At 41.4% G+C, this 23,921-nt stretch overlaps 1 protein-coding gene across 2 annotated transcripts in view; it reads left to right on the forward strand.

Moving 5' to 3' along the window:
* MAP2K5 (mitogen-activated protein kinase kinase 5) overlaps positions 1-23,921 on the forward strand; it is a 166,661-nt gene that overhangs the window by 18,294 nt on the left and 124,446 nt on the right. For both annotated transcript variants that reach the window (XM_073568919.1, XM_073568920.1), the window contains exons 4-5: positions 8,776-8,845; positions 21,265-21,305. In XM_073568919.1, coding sequence (XP_073425020.1) covers positions 8,776-8,845; positions 21,265-21,305 — 111 coding nt within the window. The remainder of the gene's footprint in view (positions 1-8,775; positions 8,846-21,264; positions 21,306-23,921) is intronic.

Consider the following 23,921-nt stretch of genomic DNA (forward strand, 5'->3'; position numbering starts at 1 on the left):
TTTTCACGGTTCTGCGTTATAAACTTTTGTGAAGCACTTGGGGGTTCAATGTGCTCACCACACATCTAGATTAGTTCCTTGTGTGGTCTAGTTTCCAAAATGGGGTCACTTGTGGGGGGTTTCCACTGTTTAGGTACATCAGGGGCTCTGCAAACATAACATGATGCCTACAGACCATTCCATCAAGTCGACATTTCAAAACGTCACTACTTCCCTTCCGAGCCCCAACGTGTGCCCAAACAGTGGTCGCCCCCCCACATATGGGGTACCAGCGTACTCATGACAAACTGGACAACAACTTTTTGGGGTCCAATTTATCTTATTACCCTCGTGAAAATAAAAAATAGTGGGCTAAAAATCATTTTTTGAGGGGAAAAAAATATTTTTCATTTTCACGGTTCTGCGTTATAAACTTCTGTGAAGCACTTGGGGGTTCAGAGTGCTCACCACACATATAGATAAGCTCCTAGGGGGTCTAGTTTCCAAAATGGGGTCACTTGTGGGGGAGCTCCAATGTTTAGGTACACAGGGTCTCTCCAAACACGACATGGTGTCCGCTAACGATTGGAGCTAATTTTCCATTCAAAAAGTCAAATGGTGCTCCTTCCCTTCCGGGCCCTGCCGTGCGCCCAAACAGTGGTTTATGACCACATATGAGGTATCAGTGTACTCAGAAGAAATTGCCCAACAAATTTTAGGATCCATTTTATCCTGTTCCCCTTGTGAAAATGAAAAGACTGAGGCTAAAAGAACATTTTTGTGAAAAAAAAAGTACTTTTTTTTTTATTTTTTTACGGATCAATTTGTGAAGCACCTGGGGGTTCAAATTGCTCATTATGCATCTAGATAAGTTCCTTGGAGGGTCTGGTTTCCAAAATGGGGTCACTTGTGGGGGAGCTCCAATGTTTAGGCGCACAGGGGCTCTCCAAACGCGACATGGCAACCGCTAAATATTCCAGCATATTTTCCATTCAAAAAGTCAAATGGCGCGCCTTCCCTTCTGAGCCCTGCCGTGCGCCCAAACAGTGGTTTATGACCACATATGAGGTATCGATGTACTCAGGAGAAATTGCGAAACAAATTTTAGGATCCATGTTATCCTGTTACCCACGAGAAAATGAAAAAATTGATGCTAAAAGAAAATTTTTGTTGGAAAAATTAAAATGTCCATTTTTTCCTTCCACGTTGCTTTAGTTCCTGTGAAGCACCTGAAGGGTTAATAATCTTCTTGAATGTAGTTTTGAGTAGTTTGAGGGGTGCAGTTTTTAGAATGGTGTCACTGTTGGGTATTTTCTGCCATATAGACCCCTCAAAGTGACTTCAAATGTGAGGGTGGTCCATAAAACAAAATGGTTTTGTAAATTTTGTTGTAAGAATGAGAAATCGCTGGTCAACTTTTAACCCTTATAACTTCCTAACAAAAAAAAATTTTGTTTCCAAAATTGTGCTGATGTAAAGTAGACATGTGGGAAATATTATTTAGTAAATATTTTGTGTCATATACTTCTCTGGTTTAACAGAATAAAAATTCAAAATTTGAAAATTGCAAAATTTTCACCAAATTTCCGTTTTTTTCCACAAATAAACGCAAAAATTATCGACCTAAATTTACCACTAAGGCCTCTTTCACACATCAGTTTTTTGCCTTCAGGCGCGATCCGGCTTTTTTTTGTAAAACCGGATCCGGCAAAATGCAATGCCGGATCCAGTTTTTCCCCATTGACTTGCATTAGCGCCGGATCGTGCCGGATGGCATTGCGTTTCATCCGTTTTTTTGCCGGATCCGGCAACTTGTCTCATTCCGGCGTCTGGAAAAAACGGCTACTGTAACGTTTTTTGTCTCCGGCGAAAAAGCCGGAAGCGCCGGATCCGGTGCTTCCAGCTTTTTGCTACAATGAAAGTCTATGGGCGCCGGAATGCGCCGGATCCAGAAAAAGACGGATCCAGCCACCGGATCCGGTTTTTTTAAGTCTGCGCATGCTCAGATCCAATTGGCCAGCCCCCAGGAACAGATATAACCTGCTAGACGGATCCAGCAAAAAAACGGATCCGTTTCTACAGTTCTCCAAAATTTATGCCGGATCCGTTTTTTCTAAAAATAGCCGGATCCTGCCTGACGGCAAAAAACTGATGTGTGAAAGTTGCCTAACATGAAGCCCAATATGTCACGAAAAAACAGTCTCAGAATCGCTAGGATGCGTTGAAGCGTTCCTGAGTTATTACCTCATAAAGGGACAGTGGTCAGAATTGCAAAAAATTGCCAGGTCTTTAAGGTCAAAATAGCCTGGGTCATGAAGGGGTTAAAATTCATTGATGTCTAGAACCAAAATTAGAAAAATGTCTCTGTCCAAATATATATGGACCTAACTGTATATCCTGTGAGGTACATAAATGAAGGTCAGTCGTATATTTTGCTTTAGGTATAAGTATTAAGAAAGTGAGGAACGAGTGGAAGGGAGAGTAATATAGTAATGATGAAATTTGAAATGAAACCTCTTTGGCAAATTTATAGAAGATATTAAATCATATTCTAGTTAGCTGCTTGCTAATATAGAAATTAACTTTTGAATTTAGCCTTCTCAATCCATTTACTGAAGATACAGTAGCAATTTGTCATATAAAATTCAGGATGAATGGTTCTACTAGCGGTTTTATAAGGTATAATAGAAATATTGCTGCTGTAATTTCTTTCTCTTTTGCATAAAATTATACTGGCATATGAACAATACTCTGTATAGAGGGAAAAAAGCAGACTAATATATAAAAGGAATGTATGCCAATTATGGCAAATATGCAGTGCGGGAACTGTGTACACTGTGGAATCTGCTCTGAAATGTACGCACTTTTTAATTTGTATTCTACTAAAAAACTTGAACTTAATTTTTTTTTATTTTTTTTATTGTTCATTTGCTTCATAAATGCAAAATGAAGCAACATTTTAATGGTTTCCATTTAAAATGTAAAAATTACTATTTTTAGTTCTGTAGAATCTGTGCAACTCTTGTACATAGCTGGCAGTTCTGCTACTTCCAACAGATCATACAGTACACTGCTACTGTTTGTGTTGGCTCTTTCTACTCTCCTCCTTACTTCTTTCAGTGATTGAGATACCATCTGAGAGTGGGAAAGGCTCTACAAGGCAAATCAGTGTGTGGAAAGGAAAGAGCTAATTATGCAAATTGTCTCTTCAGAGGGGAAGAGGACTAGAACTCTAGGGCCACCTATTGGAAGTAGCAATCCTAAAAGTCAATGTTGACCCTTTAACGAGCCTTGTTACATGACTTAGGATAAAAGCCAAGCCAGAATCTCAATTTGCAGACACTGTTTTTTCGGGGTACTGCCCCTCGTCAGTGCAAAGTGTGAGATCTGGTTTGGCTGTGAGAGAGGTGTCTGACCGATATTCTTTTTTAGATATGTGAGCCTCTCTTTCCACTTGATATAAATGCTTCCAATTTTTTCAAAATTCTTCCTCCGTTTCGTGATTGTTACTGATTGTGCAGCAAGAATTTCACTTAGCAAAATCTCCCATCCTTCTTGAACATTTTTGTCCTTTAGAACATCCAGCCATTGGACCTTTCCTACCCTCTTTCTGAGTCCATTAACATCTGCCTTTCTGTATTCCAACCTTAAAATCTGAGTCCTCGCTGATATTCCTCTTCTTGTAATCAAAAAATTGAGAATAGCATGATCGGTGACTCCTAAATTACCAGCCACCTCTTACTTCCTCAACCATTTCCTCCCTTTATGATACATTGTAATTTTTAGACATGGAATAGTTACCCTTAAGGCCAGGTGCCCACACTTTGGACGGTGTGTATGTTCGTTGCTTCCAAAGCACTGCCTTCTATTGAACGCAGGTAAATCCATTATATTGGTGAAATTTGACATGTCTTGAGAGATGCGCGCCGCGTGTCCATCTCTGCGGGGGTGATCCACAGGAAACTATGGATGCATAGTGGACCTAGGATTTCTTGAATTCCCATCCACTATGCTGCCCCAACTGGCTGCGTCAAACTCGTAGCAATTACTAATCTTGGGTACATACCCTGAAGGGAGTCTGTTACCAGGTGTTTGCCATAATCTGAGAGCAGTATAATGTAAAGACAAGGACTCTCATTCCAGTTAGGTGTCATTTCCTGGGCTGCTTTAGTGTAGTTTAAAAAAAAAAAAAAAAGTGTTTTTTTTTTTTTCAGCAGCAGACTCCATTATTAATGAGCACTCTATAACTCCGCCCCCACCGATTGATAACTTTTTGCCCATGCATAATGTACACAGCTGCCAATCAGTGGTGTGGGCGGGGTTATACAGAGCTCCACAGTCCTGCTAGATCTGCAGCAGAGAAAACTGATTTTTATCAAAACTCCAGCAAGCAGCCCGGTAAGTGATACATCTTTGGAATCCAGGTCTCTGCTTCTACATTATGCTGCTCTCAGATGTTGTAACAAAAACCTGGTGACAGATTCCGTTTAGGCTGAGTTCACACGTGGCGTTTTTTTCGTGTTTCCGCAGTGGTTTTTACCGTGCGATTTTTGCCGCGAAAACGCGAAAAATAAGCATCCCATGCATTCCTATGGGATTCCACAATGCTGTGCTAATGCTGCGGTTTTTACCGCGGCGGAATTCCTTCGCGGTAAAAAACGCAGCATGCTCATTAATTTCGCGGAATCGCGTCGATCCCGCACCCATATGAATGCATTGTCCTGCTTACTTTCCGCATGTAACATAGTAACATAGTTATTAAGGTTGAAGGGAGACTTTAAGTCCATCTAGTTCAGCCCATATCCTATTCTAACTTGCCCTAACATGTTGATCCAGAGGAAGGCAAAAAAAACCCATGTGGCAAACAGTAAGCTTCACATTGGGGAAAAAAATTCCTTCCCGACTCCACATACGGCAATCAGACTAGCTCCCTGGATCAACGCAATATTAAGGAAACTAGTGTATATGACCTGTAATATACTTTTCAAGAAAGACATCCAGTCCCTTCTTAAATTTTAGTAGGGAATCACTCATTACAACATCATATGGCAGAGAGTTCCATAGTCTCACTGCTCTTACAGTAAAGAATCCACGTCTGTGAGTATGCTTAAACCTTCTTTCCTCCAGGCGTAGAGGAAGCCCCCTTGTCCCCATCACAGGTCTAAGAGTAAAAAGATCATTAGAAAGGTCTTGGTATTGTCCCCGCATATATTTATACATTGTAATAAGATCACCCCTAAGCCTTCGATTCTCCAAACTAAATAACCCCAAGTCTTGGTATTACAGACCCCCTAGTTCCCTAATAACCTTTGTCGCTCTTCTCTGCACCCGCTCCAGTTCAACTATGTCTTTCTTATACACCGGAGACCAGAACTGTACACAGTAATCTAAATGTGGTCGCACTAGTGACTTATATAGAGGTAAAATTATGTTCTCCTCATGAGCATCTAAGCCTCTTTTAATGCATCCCATTATTTTATTTGCCTTTGCAGCAGCTGCCTGACACTGGCCGCTAAATGTGAGTTTGTCGTCCACCCATACTCCCAGGTCTTTTTCAGTGACTGTTTTGCCCAGTGTTTTACAATTAAGCACAGAATTATACATCTTGTTCGTTCTACCCAAGTGCATGACCTTACATTTATCCCCATTAAAGCTCATTTGCCATTTATCAGCCCAAGCTTCTAGTTTACATAAATCCTCCTGTAATATAAAATTGTCCTCCTCTGTACTGATTACCCTGCAGAGTTTAGTGTCATCTGCAAATATTGAAATTCTACTATCTATGCCCCCTACAAGGTCATTAATAAATATGTTAAAAAGAAGCGGGCCCAAAACTGACCCCTGTGGTACCCCACTGCTAACCGTGACCCAGTCAGAGTGTGCTCCATTAATAACCACCCTTTGTTTCCTATCCTTGAGCCAGCTCTTAACACACCTACACATATTTTCCCCTATCCCCATTGTTCTCATTTTATGTATCAACCTTTTGTGTGGCACATTTGAAAAGTCCATGTACACCACGTCCACTGCATTCCCTTGGTCCAGTCCGAAACTTACCTCTTCATAAAAGCTTATCAGATTAGTCTGACAGGAACGGTCCCTTGTAAACCCATGTTGATATTGGGTCATAAGGTTATTCTTCTCCAGATACTCCAGTATAGTATCTCTTAGAAAACCCTCTAGGATTTAACCCACAGTTGAGGTTAAACTTACTGGCCAATAATTTCCAAGTTCAGTTTTTGTCCCCTTTTTGAATATTGGCACCACATTTGCTATACGCCAGTCCTGTGGTACAGACCCTGTTATTATGGAATCTTTAAAGATTAAAAATAATGGTCTATATCTATGACTGTGCTTAATTCCTGCAGTACTCGGGGGTGTATCCCATCCGGACCCGGGGATTTGTCAATTTTAGTGATTTTTAGATGCCGCCATACTTCCTGCTGGGTTAAGCAGGTGACATTTAATGGAGAATTTTTATCCCTGATCATGTTATCCGTCATGGGATTTTCTTGTGTAAATACTGTTGGAAAAAAGTCATTTAGCATATTGGCTTTTTCCTCATCCACTATTTTTAAGGGGGCCAACACTATCATTTTTTAGTTTCTTACTATTTATGTAGTTAAAGAATATTTTGGGATTATTTTTACTTTCTCTGGCAATGAGTCTCTCTGTCTCAATCTTTGCTGTCTTGATTTGCTTTTTACAGAATTTATTTAATCTTCTGTATTTAGTTAATGCCTCATCACTACCTACTTGCTTTAATTTTCTAAATGCTTTATTTTTATCTCTTATTGCGCCACTTACAGCTCTATTTAGCCATAGTGGTTTCCTCCTATTTTTAGCATGTTTATTCACAAATGGTATATATTGTGCACAGGTCCTATTCAGGATGCTGTGCACACCATGAGATAAGTAAGCAGAACATTTGCGGATGGTACCCACGGTCCGGAGGAGACTGTCCTCGGGGCTGTGGGTACCATATCCCTGTAAAAAAATAGAATTTAAAATAAAAAATATTGTTTTTCTCACCTTCCGACGTCCCGCGCAGCCTTCCCGCCTCTCTCCACGCTCCCGGTCCCAGTAAGCCTTTGCGAGCGATGACATCCGTTCTCGCGGGATCGCGAAGTCTCGCGGTAATTCGCGCGACATCATCGCGAACGACCGCGAGACGTCGCGATCCTGCGAGAACGGACGTCATCGCGGTAATTGTTGCAAAGGATTGGGACCGGGAGCGTGGAGAGAGGCGGGAAGGCTGCGCGGGACGTCTGAAGGTGAGAATAACATTTTTTCTTTTATTATTATTATTTACATTCTATCTTTTACTATTGATGCCGCATAGGCGGCCTCAATAGTAAAAAGTTGGTCACACTCGTCAAACACTATGTTTGACGAGTGTGACCAACCTGTCAATCAGTTCTCCAAGCGATGCTACGGATCGCTTGGAAAACATTAGCAATTCTGCAAGCTAATTATGCTTGCAAAATGCTAGTTTTTCCGCTGGAAAATCGCTGGAATTTAAAATGCGATTTTCCCGCGGAATGGAATTCCGGAATTCTCGCGGTAATTTCCGCAAGAGTTCCGCTACGTGTGAACCCAGCCTTAAGGGAACCTGATCTAATATTTCAGCCACTATATCAACAGCATATGGGGTTTAGCATTGTAAGCATGCTTGTCTATAGGGTCTGTTATAGAATCAGTTATAAAATGTAGTTAACATACAATACTCGCTGCTTATAGATTACGCAAGAAGAGTCCCGTGACATTTGGCAGATATGTAGTGAATCGGGGTGTACAGGTTTCTAGACTCTTCTCGGGTAATATGTATTTAAAGGGGTGGTTTGAAGTCAGAAGTAATTTTTCTCCTAAATCTCTATCTATTTAGTGCCATATTCTAATCTATTTTCTATTATACTTTAATTAAAATTCCATATCCTTCCCTAACTACATTATATAATTGCTTTTCTATTTTTTTTTTTTTTAACTTCCCTTTTGATGACGTTTCATTTGAGAATACCTAAACAAAGCGTCATCAGGAGGAAGAGGCTGCAGTGTTTGCCCCCTCCCTGAAATGAAGTATTATCTGTTACTTATTTCAGGGGCTGGGCTAATCCCTGCACGTTGTGTGATGTGCACAATGACAGTGCACTCTCTATTTCTGGTTCAAGTCAGCAGTAAGGAGCCAGCAATAGAGCTAATTGTTCGCATACCCAGTGTGCAGAAACAGTGATGCCACTTGTGGGGGTAGCGCTTTCTCTCCACTATAAGAATTCTGACAATGCACACTGTTGCTGGCTGGTTACTGCTGATCTGAGGCGGCAGTAGAGAGGGCTCTGTCATTGTGCACAGCACACAGGGAATAGCCCAGCCCCTGAAAGGCGTGTCACTATTGATGCTTCGTTTCAGGGAGGGGGGCAGGGGCTGTGACAGTAACAGCAGCCTTTGCCTCCAGATGATGCTTTGAGTATCCCGGCATGCACTTGGATTCTCAAAGTGTCATCAAAAAGGAAGTGAATAAAAATATATAAAAGCAGACAATGAAGTTAGAGAATGGTAGGGGATTTCAATTCAAGTATATTAGAAAATAGTTTAGATTACAGCACTAAATAGATAGGCATTTAGTAGGAAAATTACTTTGGACCGCTCCTTTAGCTACTTAACGTGCAAGTTAAGTCTTTAAAGAAACTGCGGGTCTGGTTATGTGTTTCAGATGCACTGATTTCTTACATGACTGAAATTTTACACACTGTTTTCAGAGCTCCTATTTTTAATACTATTCTTGTTTTTTCCTTGCAGTACTGTACCATGGTCCTTGAGCAGCAGACTAGCAGCCCTTTGATAGAACCTCTGCAAATCTATCCACGTGGTAGGTGGTCTCTTTCCCCCCTGCATGTACCTGCTGTTCCCTACACCCACTGTTTGCATCATATGCATGCACATCTGTCAGCATTTTCATTATTCTTTTGGTGACATATTTAATATTGATTTGACATTGAGAGGGAAATATTTTTGGGTAGGGTCACACTTAAATTTAAAGGGCATTAAATCCAGGGCTGTGGAGTCTGAGTCGGAGTTAGTTTTGGTTGGAGTCGGTAGAAATGTACCGACTCCGACTCCAGCTTTAAAAAAAAATGTATTAATATTTCATAATTGAACTTTCATATGAATTTTATAAATGTTACTCAAATATATATGTTCTATCAAACTATGAACAACAGTGATAAGCAGTTCTGCTGGAGATAGAGACATTTCTTACTTCTTGTGTGTCTCCACTGCCCTTATCTAATCTTATACTTGGTTAACCTCATGCTGCCCCAGCCCCCCTACTTACAATGTATGAAACTGAAAGTGAAAATGTGTTGCAAATTCTTAGTAGTAAAGCTCCTCCTCTAGACTAGATCATACTAGGTGTGCGTCTTCCAAGCATCTCACAGCTGCCTGCTACTCAGAAGAGGAAGACTGTAAGAAGTATTATCCTTTCAACAAACTTTGCATCAGTTAACTGTGAGTACATGAGGAATAATAACAGTATTACTGACCACTATATCAGTTGTACGACCTGGCAATAATTTTGTACAATTGTTTTTAGGAAAAACAATTGTCATTTGGATTGTGAATGCAGAATTAAAAACCTGAGAATGTCAAAGAAGCATCACATTAAATCAGCTGTATTTGAACATTTCACCATCACTCAAGATAGAAAACATTATGTCTGTCAGTGTATGACAAATGATCCAGACGAAAACAAATGCTGTGAAGCCAAGATGAGTGCATATTCAGGCAAAGATAAAAATGCTCCTACCAGAGCTTCTAATCTAAAGAGACATTTACAGCGCTTTCATCCAGAAGTACTGAAAGCAGTGGATGAGAAAGACTGCATCCAAACCAATGAACCAGTGCCCAGCTCTTCCAGCCAAACAAAGGAGCAGAGAACTTTGCAGCCATCAGTTGCAAGATATTTTGTCAGTGACAAAGTTACTGTGACAATGACAGTAGATACATTTAAAAAACAGATCATAGAGCTTGTTGTAAAGGATAGTGTGCCTATTTCATTATTTTCACGACCAGCTTTTATGTGTCTGAATGGGGAAATGGCCCGCAAGCTTGGTGTTTCTCTGGAGAGAGAGAGTATTAGAAAATTAGTAATCGAAGAAGCTTTTAAACAAAAGGAAGAACTTAAAAAAAACTCTCAAGGGACGCTTTCTGTTTCTTAAAATGGATGCCTGCACACGTCACAGAGTGAACTATTTTGCCATCAATGTCCGATTTGTTTGTGACAAAAATGAAATAGTTACCAAGACATTGGCAGTAAAAGACACCAAAGCTCATCACACCAGTGAGTTTCTCCAGGTCTTGGTGGAAAAGGTTCTGCAAGACTATGAACTTAAAAAAGAGCAAGTTCTTTCTGTCGTAACTGACAATGCTTCAAATATGATAAGTACTATTAAGCTAATGAATGAGAGTAATGATGGTGACCAGCAGCTAGAAGAACATTCTGGGTCCACAGACACAGAAATGTTTGAAATAGAGGAACACAGTATTGTAACTGAGGAGCAAACTGAAGTTGCTTCAGATGAACAGCAACATGATCGTTTAGATGATCTTGTTGAAACTGTGTCAATATGTTCTTTCATTCATCACATGCGCTGTGTTGTGCATACGCTACAGCTGGCTATAAGAGACAGTCTGCAAGAAGGACATGCTGCTGCACTGATTGGCAAGGTGAGAAAATTGGCTACTGTTGCCAGGACCCCTAAAGTTGACTCAATTTTGAAGAGACGTGCTGGAAAAGGGGCAATTATTGATCAAGCCACACAATGGGGCAGTACTTACTTAATGATTCAGCGCTTGGTTGAACTGAAAACCTTTCTTGTAGACATGGCTAACCCTCAACTGACGCTAAATGAAAGTCAGTGGAATCAGGTGACTGAGCTGGAAAAATTGCTAGAGCACCCATTTACAGTGACTAAAAAATTACAAGCAGAGGACTTAACTCCAGGTATTTTCTTAAAGGAGTGGAAGAACCTGATGTTTCGCCTGTCCCAAAGAGGAGGGTTAATTGCAAGTGGCATTGCTACATCAATGAAACGGAGAGAGGAGCTACTATTACAAAATAACATTCTTTTGGCAGCTGTTTATGTAGACCCAATGCATCGGATTCTTCTAGATGATCAACAGCTAAGTAAAGGAAAAGAAGCTCTGTTTGAAATAGCAGTAAGGATGAAAGGGTTGCAGAACAGTCAGGAGGAACAAGAAGAATTTGGTCGTCCTGCCACATCTTCACCCTCATCATCAACTGATGAAGAATTTAATTTCGAAAAATATTTGGATCACAAGGACCGTGCAACGCGTTCCCGCATAGAAGAAGAGTCATCCCCATCAAGGAACACAGCCAGTACATTTCAGCAGAATTTTTCATGTGCACTAAAAGAAATTGAGAAATTTGACCGTTCATCAAAAATAACAGTGCAACAAGCGATTCCTCTGTATCCTGACATTGTCAGAGATGTTGCCCGAGTGGTTACTGCTTTGCCACCAACACAAGTTAGTGTAGAGAGGTTGTTCTCTGCTCTCAAAATAATTAGATCAGATTTGAGGGCATCCATGAAGGAGGATCTAACAGAGGCAATACTTTTTCTGAGGACAAATTTATAGATTTCTTCTTATTAACTGCATAAAAGTGTTTATTGCATATTTACTTACAGTTTAGAAAAGTTTATAAAAGTTATTTGCTATATTCTAATTGTATTCTAATAAATGTAGTTTTTGCTCTAAGTGGTCTGATTACTTATATGATGGTGAGAAACTGAATAAGCACGATGTTTAATATTTTACAACAGTAAATTTGTTGTTATGAATTGGCCATTTATGAAGGAGCCGGAGTCGGAGCCTGATAAAATCTCAGAGTCGCAACTGTGGCTTACCGACTCCACAGCCCTGATTAAATCCCCCCAAAAATCACAATTAAAAGAGCCACACTTACCAATACCTGGTCACCGTGTTTGGTACATTTGCACCTGTGCTACCTCCACTTTTTCTCATGGGTGCCATATGCATCCTGCAGTATATTGTGGAACATTTAAAAAAAAAAAAAATTAATTGTATGTTTTTGCTCCTTTTTTTTTTTTTTTTTCTTATCGCTGTATGGCTTTATATCACATGCATGGGTACACACAGAAAACGTGGTTGAACTGTTGTTAGTGTCTGCAGTTTGGCCTCGCTATTAACCTGACTTATTTTGCAAACTAGTATAACTATTTTACTTCTCAGTTGATGTAATTTTGTGTCCTTTTTAACAATACATATTGGGGAAATGTATCAAAATCTGTGCAAATAAAAATTGAAGAAGTTGACTAACAAACAATTTTACAGAGAAGAAAGAAGCAACCCTAATTGGTTGGTATATTCAACTCCTCCACTATTCCTTGGCACTGCTTTTGATACAGATGTAGCACTTGACACCTAAAGCTTTAGATACCATGATGGAGCAAGCCTTACCTTGATGGTTAAAGTGGTTGTCCTCTTGTAGGACAGCCCCTTCTTGATATAAATGTTTGGCCCCTATAAAATAAAAAGCCTATACTTCCTTGCCTTGCTGGCGCCGTTCCCGTGGTGTCGGCACGCGTTCTCCCCGGGGGGGGGGGGTTCTGTGCCGTGGTTGGCTGTGACACGTGACCCCGGTGCCCAATCAGCACTGGTGTCACTGTCCCCGCCTTCGTACAAATTGAGCATGAAGAGGAAGTCTCCAAGACTTCTCCCGTGCTGCGCCAATCGTCTGGAATGCTCTACCCAAAAAAATTATGACTATCCACAATTTGCATAGTTTCAGGCGCTCCCTCAAAACACATTTGTTCAGAGTGGCCTATCACGTTCCCTAATCAAAGTCTTTCTATATGTAAGTGTGCATGTGTAGCCCATTCACTATCTCCATCCATCCCTCCCTCAAGATGGCTGGACCATCATTGTAAATACACACCTGTACTTTGTATGTCCCCCACCTCATTGTAGATTGTAAGCTCTCACGAGCGAGGTCGTCTTATTTTGCTTTACAGGGGTTGTCCGGGCTTTTGACATAATCTCAGTACATATCTGTGCTGCAGAATGCTGACAATAAGTAATTTACCTTCTGTGGCCAGTTTGCAGCGTTTGCTAGATATCATTTCTTGCTTGTAACAAAAACGTCCGGGGGGGGGGGGGGGGGGTGTTCTGGCATTGAAATGAGAACTGACTCCAACTCCTAAAATTACATAATAATTTGGGTATAGCAGTACAATGCAGTTGGTGCTGTAAATTTTTTCATAAGAGTTTAGGAACGTTATGAAATATCATATAAATGTCTGTTCTGTTCCTGATCTAAGGATCTTGGCTTTTAGTTGAGATGAATCTGTGCTGCACTTTATGTACATGCTCAGTAGTGACCAGGGCTGTGGAGTCGTAGATGAGATGAATCTGTGCTGCACTTTATGTACATGCTCAGTAGTGACCAGGGCAGTGGGGTCGGAGATGAGATGAATCTGTGCTGCACTTTATGTACATGCTCAGTAGTGACCAGGGCTGTGGGGTGGGAGATGAGATGAATCTGTGCTGCACTTTATGTACATGCTCAGTAGTGACCAGGGATGTGGGTTGGGAGATGAGATGAATCTGTGCTGCCCTTTATGTACATGCTCAGTAGTGACCAGGGATGTGGGTTGGGAGATGAGATGAATCTGTGCTGCACTTTATGTACATGCTCAGTAGTGACCAGGGCTGTGGAGTCGTAGATGAGATGAATCTGTGCTGCACTTTATGTACATGCTCAGTAGTGACCAGGGCTGTGGGGTGGGAGATGAGATGAATCTGTGCTGCCCTTTATGTACATGCTCAGTAGGGGGCAGGGCTGTGGGGTCGGAGATGAGATGAATCTGTGCTGCACTTTATGTACATGCTCAGTAGTGACCAGGGCTGTGGATTCAGAGTTGGAGACAGGAGTCGGGGAAATTGAGGAGTCGGACTCGAAGGTTTGGCTTACCGACTCCACAGTCCTGCTTGTCTTACAGTCCATATACAGACTTCCGTACCTGAACCAACCATGGCTCTTCTGACCTGAACTAACAGCCTCATAGGCATATATGAAGCTTTAGTTTGGGTCAAGAGACCTGAGGGTTGGTTCAGGCATTGCAGACTATGTAAGGACTGTAAGACACAGATGTCTGAATTCATTCCTAACCTCATTACACTCTGGAGGTTAGTGCAAAAATATCCGATTAGCCCAAAGCATTTTTAATTCAACAATACCCCATCTGTAGGACCTCGGCTTTTATTGATCCCACTGCAGTTTCTGGGTTTCTTCATTTAGCTGCTGAAACTAAAGTTAGAGTTTGGATTCATAAGAATCCAAGAAACACTTTATCCTTCTCTTTTTGGATCTATAGATAAAATGAACAGATAAAAACCCAAGTATCACAATTTACCCATGTAATATTAACTATTTAGAATTTGTTGTAACAGTTTAAATAAATGGCACTATGCAGTAGCATGTCAGACCTACACATTTAGCACATCCTGCCCCCTCTGCTTCATGTCTATGGTGGTGGAGATGTTCTTTATTCACCTTTTTGTGCTAGAAATTCAAATTCAAGATGAGGTTTAACCTCTTGACGCCCTCTTTATTATTGGAAGTTACTGGCTGATCACACATGATGGATAGTAACTAACCGATTCTCTGTATATATGAAGCCTTAAGGGCCATTCAGTCGTCCAAAGCCATCACAAAGTGTGACAGATCATCAATGAAACGGATGCACTCATCCTTGAAACAACATCTAGATCATTTTTTCCAGATCATTTCTTGTAGGAGACTTGTAGAAGGAAACACTGCATTCTCCAGGGGACTTTATACTCTTGGCTTTTAGGACTGAGGACGGTAATTTTATGAGGTTGATATTGTTTATCTGGATAGGAAAAAAGGTCTGGAAAAGTTGGTTAATTACCAGTATGGCAGGCCAATTCAACGACTAATTTTCGAATGCTCCTGACCAGTTGTCAGGTAGAAGTCTAGGAATGTTGGGTTATAACCTTCATGGAAACTGTTAGGGTATGTGCACATGGCATCTTTCAGATGGTAGGAACAGGAAGACTCTTCAAGAAAATGCCAGCAGTATTTTCCTGAAGCGTCGTCTTTGGCATCTTCTCAGTTACCTTTAGGCGTGGCCTTGCCGCCAGGCTTCTTTTTTTCTTTCAGCTTGTATATATGAACTAGTGAGCCGCTTCCTAGCGGAAGCCACCTGAAGGATGGTTAGGTCACTATTTTTAATCGATATATGTTGAAGATGATCAGTAGACTGAACATAGGAACAGCAAGTCGTTCTTACATTGCGATGCACATTTTCATTCTTTATAACGTTTATCGAGCGTCTTTTTCAGGCGCGTTACGGAGCATATCCTCCTGGAAAGTTATCGCGTGCACAAATCCTGTCTTGTGCCACAGCCGCTCTCAGAAAAGTTGCACAACAAAAACTTCTTTGTAACTTGTCTGCGACTTGCTAACTGTTTTAGAGCTGTATATTTTAGAGCTTGCACCTTGCACAGAAGTCTATGGCAAGTGAGTTACTTACTATGGTCATCATTTACAATTTATACAAGGCTTCTCCACCTGCGGTACTTTACTATAACTTTGTATCTGAGCCAATTTTCGAGAATATAGATATTGATCATGGCAGGAGTTTATGGTGAATTCTTGTAATACAGGTTTATTCCACGAGTGGATTCAGAAGTTTTGTTTAGGAGAGGAAATTTGGTTACATTTATTCCTTACAGTTCCTTAGATAGGCATCACAGCTTCAGAATATGCAGACTATGAGCAGCTCCCATTGATACAAATGTGATTACATTTTCAATGGTTTTTGTGATTCTCTACAACGTCCGTAACCCTCCTGAGTTGGACGGCTGTATAGTGCAGTTGGTAGGGAGCCCTGTTCTTCAGCAGCCCTGTATTAGTCAACTATACCTGGAGGACGTAAGAACCTACCGGAACTCTAAATTCTGTTCATGGTCCTTATTTAGAACACAATACCCAGTCTGACGACCAGATCATCTGATCTGTGCCTAGCTGGCTCCTATATATTCCTGCGAGGCCGTTGGCTCAGGTCAGGGGACCCGGCGGTCAGGCTGGATTTTCCGATCCGAGCACGGACATGTGAAACCGGCCTCACTATACACTGGTTATAGTTGTGCTATCCACTTCCATTGATTTTAACTTTGCAGATACCAATTAAAGATCACCTATTTAAGGGCAGGCTATAAAATGAAATAAACCCTACTGGATGCTGAAGGAAAATTATCAGCGTTATGTGGCCGATTCATCAAGACTGATGTTTCGTACTTTAGTATTCCAGAAAAGTTTTTACTTGAGTAAGGTGCACCAAATTTATTACAAGAATTGGGACGTTACTCCAGCTATTACCTGATATCTGCTATAATTTACTCCACTTTCTGGAATACATTTTAATTGAGCTATGGGGTCCTGCCAACATTTTAGAAAGGTGTTAAGACTGGTATAAAAGAGCAGAAGTTGCAAAATATTGTGATTTATATGCCCAAAATGTGGTCTTAATACTCTGAGTGTGCTGTCTCAGATGCCCATTACTGTACCACTCGTCTGTGGCGGAAGTCCATGTTTTCCTGGGGTAGGACATGCACCTTCTCGAGCTTTGTTTGTGCTTATTCACGGAGTATATTTGCATTTACACTAGCATCATCACGCCTGAGAAACGTTTACACACGCATTCTGCCACCCAAAGGTGTGGAGTGGTGCACCTGTTCCCGGCTGCAGGCCCGCCCGCGCTCACACATTACTTCACATCTTGCTGCGTTGCACAAAGGCTTATTGATGTGTGCAATAATTATAGAGTGTGTGACGATTGTTAATAGCTGGGGCACAGCACACTCTCCGCTGACACAGCAGGGGTTAAATATGCATTCCACCGAGACAGAGCAGGGGGCAAAAATGTAATTCTTTACTTCAAGACAATCAATCAAAATTGACAGTGACTTTAACAACAATTTGTGGCGTGCAGGGGACGTGGGAAGGGAGCAGCCTGCGCTGTGTGAGCCAAGACCTGTGAGCGTGTTCCTATTCATAATAATCATCTTTATTTGTCGTGTGGTATTGACAGACAGCAAGTTGTGGAAATCCGGAGCTGCACTCCGCTCCGCAGAACCCCGCGCCTCTCCCGGCTGCTGATTTAAACCCTCCAAGTCATACAATGTTTTCTCCTAAAAGCATCAGCGAAGTCTACCCTGTCCTCCTCCACCAGGATGCTGAAAACTCTGTTCAGCTATTGCTTAAATTTATCTAATGCCGACAAATCTTGGTGATATGTTGTATGACTGCCAGATATGGGGTTATGAAGAGAGTGGGTAATATCAAGCTTTTTCAGGCTCATGGAAGGCATATCTGCATAGTTATACTGTCTATTTATGCAAGGATACTCTATCAAATGATCAGTTTCTCAGGAGGCTTTGCGCATGGAGCATCTTTAAGACGCCAGCGCATCCTTCTGGATTTTCCCAGCCAAAGTCGCTTCAGGAAAACAACAGCTGTCGTTTTCTGGAGGTGACTTCACCACTGGCGTCTCTTACACTATACTGTAGAAGTGATAGAAGACTGAACGTACACAGCACTGTCGTTTTGACATTGCTGTGCATTATTTTCAATTTAAGGGGCACTTTTTTAGACGGATTCCAGACGGAATCTACCTGAAAAACATGTTGTGTGCACATACTTTAAGGGTTCTTACTCAGTTTTGCTGGAAACAGACGTACTTAATATGTATATGTAGATAAAAAAATAATCCCCTTAAAAAAAATATCTAATCTGGAAAACCTATTTTATAAATATCCTGTTAGAGAATTGAGTTCAAGTTTTTTTTATTTTTTCCATCCTCTGTGTACTGTAGTGGGAGCGTGTCACTCCCCTGCCTCCGGACCGCCTTCATCCTGTGAGTGCACACCTGAAGATTGACATTTCTGATATCCTTTCAAGCAGAGACATCGTTGCCTCTGCAGCATCAAGGCAGCACTTGCAAGCTCTGAAGCCAAAAGCTTGCAAGTGCTGCACTCCTTACCTATGTGATCTTTGCAGCGAGGAGTTAATTATGGAATTAAAAATCCCTCCATTATTAAGAACGGAGTGGATTTTTGATACCAGGTAAATTGCAAAGTTGCTTAATTTTGCAAACCCTTTTCATTTGTACCCTTTTAAGAAGAAGATAAAACCTCTTTAAAAGGCTGGTTCTTATTCTGTCTCTGATTTGCTTTTCATTGTTCGACCCTTCTGACAAAAATTTATTGTCCAAACTATAAACCAATTTAAGGTCCTTAACTAACATCTAATTGCATCTAAACATTATCCAGATTAGTTGTACCTTTTTGTGTTTTACAGTGTGTGCAAAAAAAGTGGAAATTTGTAAAGGTTTTGTAAAGCCTCAGTATCTTTATAGCAAAGATGTAGTGTCTAGACTTTATGATCTGTCCCAAAGAGTCCAAAAATCAATATACTTATTTTGGGTTATTACCAGTATAGACTAAAGCTGGTCAGCTTCCAGGAAACATCTAAGCCCAGCTGGATAGCAATGCAGTCAGTTTTGTACATTGGAGTGTTTTCAGAATTAAAGGGGAGATTAACTATTTCCTATTTTGACTATATAGGTCATGGTTTAAGTAATTATATTGACGGAGAGATAATATTTATATCCTATAGGCGTTTCCTACCAGATGAAGCAATTGTACATAACAGGACATGCTTACATTTCCTGCTGCCTTGTGACCACCATTAATCTTCGGAATGAAGCGATCACACAATTTTTTTTCTTTTTTTTTGCTACTGTCGCTCTTACTTTAAACTTTGTAAGGCAAATGCCCAGTTCTTATTGTGTTTCCTGCACAGAATATAACCCCTATTTACTTGCCACTTCCATCAAACTTTAAAAAATGTCATTTTGCTCTTCGTTCAGGTACTTTAGAGTTAGGTTCACACCTCCATTAGTATCCTCAGTCGCAGGTTCTGTTTGCCCTGAGCTGAAATTCAACATGTCCAATCTTTCTAATACAATGTAGTTTTTATTTTTTGAAAATCTCATCTCTTTTGCGGAGATATTGGCTTGTAAAGTTACCGTAGTTATTATTTATGATCACCCCAACTTGATAATTGTGGTGATTCTTCTCTGTGGCGTGCAGCTTGTCCCCTGCATGATGTTAATCAATCATAAATAGGAGGCGTCATGCAGGGGAAAGAAAAACTCACCCATAGCGAGACCTTGAGCAGTATTTCTCATGTGACGCATGTAATGACACACAGTCTTGGTCTCAGCCTTGTAATGCTGAGTGTGAATACAAACATTTTCATCTTCAGTGTGGGGGGGAAAGAAGTACTGGCAGAACTAAGTATGATTACAAACACCTCCAGCTTTTATATCATGACAGACAGTGTGTGGGGAGGAGAATATAGCAGTGTGATTAGAAACACCTCCAGCTTTTATTTCATGGCAGTCAGTGTGGAGGGAAGAGATTATAGCAGTGTGATTACAAACACTCCAGATCTTCTCTTATGACAGTATCTGTGTATGGGAAGGGCCAGAGCTGTGAGAGGAGAGCTGCACCTGCAAATGTGTTTTAATGACACTCTGCTCTGTTCTATACTGCACAATAGCAGTAGAAATCATGTATTTTCTCGCTAATAACTACACCGGAGAAAAGAAATATATAAAAAAAAGCTTTTAAATTGTTTTACTCGGCTCTGCAGCCACTATTCCAGGTGGAAAGTTTAATCTGCTCATACTGTTGGAAAATCCTCTTTAAAATGAACCTGTCAGCAGTTTTGGCCGATATAAGATACGGCTACTGCCTAATGCTGTAGATGAGCACCGATCTGACCTGCAAGATAAGAAAAATAAGTTTTATTATACTCACCGGGGAGGGGTGTGGTCCGGTCCGATGGGTGTGGCTTAGTCGGCTTCTCCCCCCCCCCCCCCCCCCGGCTTGCTGAGCGCAATCTTCATCTGTGAATATCACAGATAACGTTGCTTTCCCTGCTTGCGCATTCAAAGAGGCCTCTGGCGCCTGCGCAGTATGCTTTGCCCAACTGTGGGCAAAGCATATAATCGGTACTGCGCGTGTGCCGGTATTTTCCAGCGCGGTCTATGCCCCGGAAGTGTGTCCTGCATGTGAAGACTTCCAGGGCATAGACCGCACTGGAAAATACCGGCGCATGTGCAGTACCGATTATATGCTTCGCCCACAGTTAGGCAAAGCATACTGCACAGGCGCCAGAGGCCATTTTGAATGCGCAAGCACGGAAAGCAACGTTATCTGTGATATTCACAGATGAAGATTACGCTCAGCAAGCCGAGGAGGGGGGGAAAAGCCGACTAAGCCCCGCCCATCGGACCGAACCGCAGCGTGATTTGCATTCCTCTTCACTAACATAACAAAGGTATTTTTGCATCAAAGGTGCGGGGTCAGGGGGAATAAAAAAAACCCTAAAAGAATCCTAATGGGGCGCACAATTGGGTGATATCTTTACATGAATTTTTCAAAAATTTGACAGATGAGACTAAAAGGTCTGTATTTACTTTTTTTTTTTTTTTTACTTACAGTGAAAATGCTTTTTTTTTTTTTTCTTTCTTTCCATTTGCCGATATATTTAGATTAATCCAAGGTTTCATGTATTCACTGAGCAGTTTCAGTCTAGGGGTCACTATTATTTATAACTGCATCCCACCTGCGTGTCACCATTCTGATATGGCTGTAATATGCAGAGCTCCTGTCTGTGGCCTGAAATGAGCCCAGGCTGCCCCTCTCCGAGATAGATATTAGGAGCATTTAATAAGACGCCCTGCGCTGACAGGCAGCACGTGGAGAGCATCCTGGATATTAATATGAATAGTCCTTCTGCAAGGAATTCCCAGTATCACCGCACCTGCTCCAGAATGTGGAATTAGGGGCAGCACACAATCAGTTTTAGCTTACTCTGTGTGTGTGTGTGTTTTTTTTATTATGTGTTTTTAAGCAGAAATTAGAATTTAGATGAGACGGTGTCAGGAGGGTGTGTGATTTCACAGAAAGGATCCAGTCTTCTGGGACTCCTCTCTCTGCTCGGAGAGCCTCTCTTCAATCATTCCTCGCTGCTAATTTTGGTGTCACTCTCATTTCTTTTTAAACGATTCATTTCAAAGGAAGAAGGGGGGTGGGGGGGATTGTAAATGGCCCCGATGTGATCTACAATTTAGTCTATTACTGTTGCAGCCTGCAAGCCTCCCGGGAAGCGGAACATACATGGCCTCAAGGTAGGAATTTCAATAATTGTTTCAGTAAAGTTGGATGGATTTGAAATGCTGTGTTCCACTTATTGAAACGTCAAAAAAAAAAAAAATCTGTACTTTCAGCATTACTGACAAGCGGGACTTACATTTACTAGCAGGAACTGCGGCTGTGAGTACAGGACGGATCAGAACCTTGCGCTGTGCGGTTTCACTTCGTGTTAACCCCTTGATGGCCTACAGAAGTGCTATTGGAAGGTTTTTTAATACCTCTAAGTCAATTTTTTTTTTTTTTCCCGTTTTAATTCTTTCGACTACATTTAATTTCTGAATCTATACTATTACTACAAGAAGTGATGGAATTGATTAAAATTAAAGCACCAATACTCTGCATGTTTTCATGTTAATTCTGACTAATATATATATAATATCCACACACACACACTCTTGTGGCCAAAAGTATTGACACCCCTGCAATTTTGTCAGATAATACTCAGTTTCTTCCTGCAAGTGATTGCAAACACAAATTCTTTGGTATTATTATCTTCATTTAATTTGTCTTAAATGAAAAAACACAAAAGAGAATGACGGAAAAAGCAAAACATTGATCATTTCACACAAAACTCCAAAAATGGGCCAGACAAAAGTATTGGCACCCTCAGCCTAATACTTGGTTGCACAACCTTTAGCCAAAATAACTGTGACCAACCGCTTCCTGTAACCATCAATGAGTTTCTTACAATGCTCTGCTGGAATTTTAGACCATTCTTCTTTGGCAAACTGCTCCAGGTCCCTGATATTAGAAGGGTGCCTTCTCCAAACTGCCATTTTTAGATCTCTCCACAGGTGTTCTATGGGATTCAGGTCTGGACTCATTGCTGGCCACCTTAGAAGTCTCCAGTGCTTTCTCTCAAACCATTTTCTAGTGCTTTTTGAAGTGTGTTTTGGGTCATTGTCCTGCTGGGAGACCCAGCTTTCTCACACTGGGTCCTACATTATGCTGCAAAATTTGTTGGTAGTCTTCAGACTTCATAATGCCATGCACACGGTCAAGCAGTCCAGTGCCAGAGGCAGCAAAGCAACCCCAAAACACCAGGGAACCTCCGCCAGTGTTTGACTGTAGGGACCGTGTTTTTTTTTCTTTGAATGCCTCTTTTTTTCTCCTGTAAACTCTATGTTGATGCCTTTGCCCAAAAAGCTCTACTTTTGTCTCATCTGACCAGAGAACATTCTTCCAAAACGTTTTAGGCTTTTTCAGGTACGTTTTGGCAAACTCCAGCCTGGCTTTTTTATGTCTCTGGGTAAGAAGTGGGGTCTTCCTGGGTCTCCTACCATACAGTCCCTTTTCATTCAGACGCCGACGGATAGTACGGGTTGACACTGTTGTACCCTCGGACTGCAGGGCAGCTTGAACATGTTTGGTTGTTAGTCGAGGTTCTTTATCCAACATCCGCACAATCTTGCGGTGAAATCTCTTGTCAATTTTTCTTTTCCGTCCACATCTAGGAAGGTTAGCCACAGTGCCATGGGCTTTAAACTTCTTGATGACACTGCGCACGGTAGACACAGGAACATTCAGGTCTTTGGAGATGGACTTGTAGCCTTGAGATTGCTCATGCTTCCTCACAATTTGGGTTCTCAATTCCTCAGACAGTTCTTTGGTCTTCTTTCTTTTCTCCATGCTCAATGTGGTACACACAAGGACACAGGACAGAGGTTGAGTCAACTTTAATCCATGTCAACTGGCTGCAAGTGTGATTTAGTTATTGCTAACACCTGTTAGGTGCCACAGGTACGCTACAGGTGCTGTTAATTACACAAATTAGAGAAGCATCACATGATTTTTCGAACAGTGCCAATACTTTTGTCCACCCTCTTTTTTTTATATCCAATTTGGCTTTAGGACAATTCTTTTTGTGTTTTTTCATTTAAGACAAATTAAATGAAGATAATACCAGTTACAGAGGTCAGACATTTCCTGTAGTTCTTGACCAGGTTTGCACACACTGCAGCAGGGATTTCGGCCCACTCCTCCATACAGACCTTCTCCAGATCTTTCAGGTTTCGGGGTTATCTCTGGGCAACATTGAGTTTCAGCTCCCTCCAAAGATTTTCTATTGGGTTCAGGTCTAGAGACTGGGTAGACCACTCCAGGACCTTGAATGCTTCTTATGGAGCCACTCCTTAGTTGCCTTGGCTGTGTGTTTCGGGCCATTGTCATGCTGGAAGACCCAGCCATGACATATCTTCAATGCTCTTACTGAGGGAGGAGGTTGTTGTCCAAAATTTTGTGATACATGACCCCATCCATCCCCTCTTTAATACGGTGCAGTCATTCTGTCCCCTTTGCAGAAAAACACCCCAAAGTATATTTCCCCCACCATGCTTCATGGTTGGGACAGTGTTCTTGGGGTTGTACTCTTCCTTCTTCTTCCTCCAAAAACAGCAAGTGGAGTTGAAACCAAAAAGTTCTATTTAGGTCTTATCTGACCACATCGCCTTCTGGTCTTATCTGACCACATCGCCTTCTCCCATGCCTCCTCTGGATCATCCAGATGTCTATTGGCGAACTTCAATCGGGCCTGGACTTGTGCTGCTGTGAGCAGGGGGACCTTGCGTGCCCTGCAGTATTTTAATCTATGA

Source organism: Dendrobates tinctorius, unplaced genomic scaffold, assembly GCF_039654945.1.
Source record: "Dendrobates tinctorius isolate UK_male_01 unplaced genomic scaffold, ASM3965494v1 ptg000022l, whole genome shotgun sequence".
Classification (NCBI taxonomy): domain Eukaryota; kingdom Metazoa; phylum Chordata; class Amphibia; order Anura; family Dendrobatidae; genus Dendrobates; species Dendrobates tinctorius.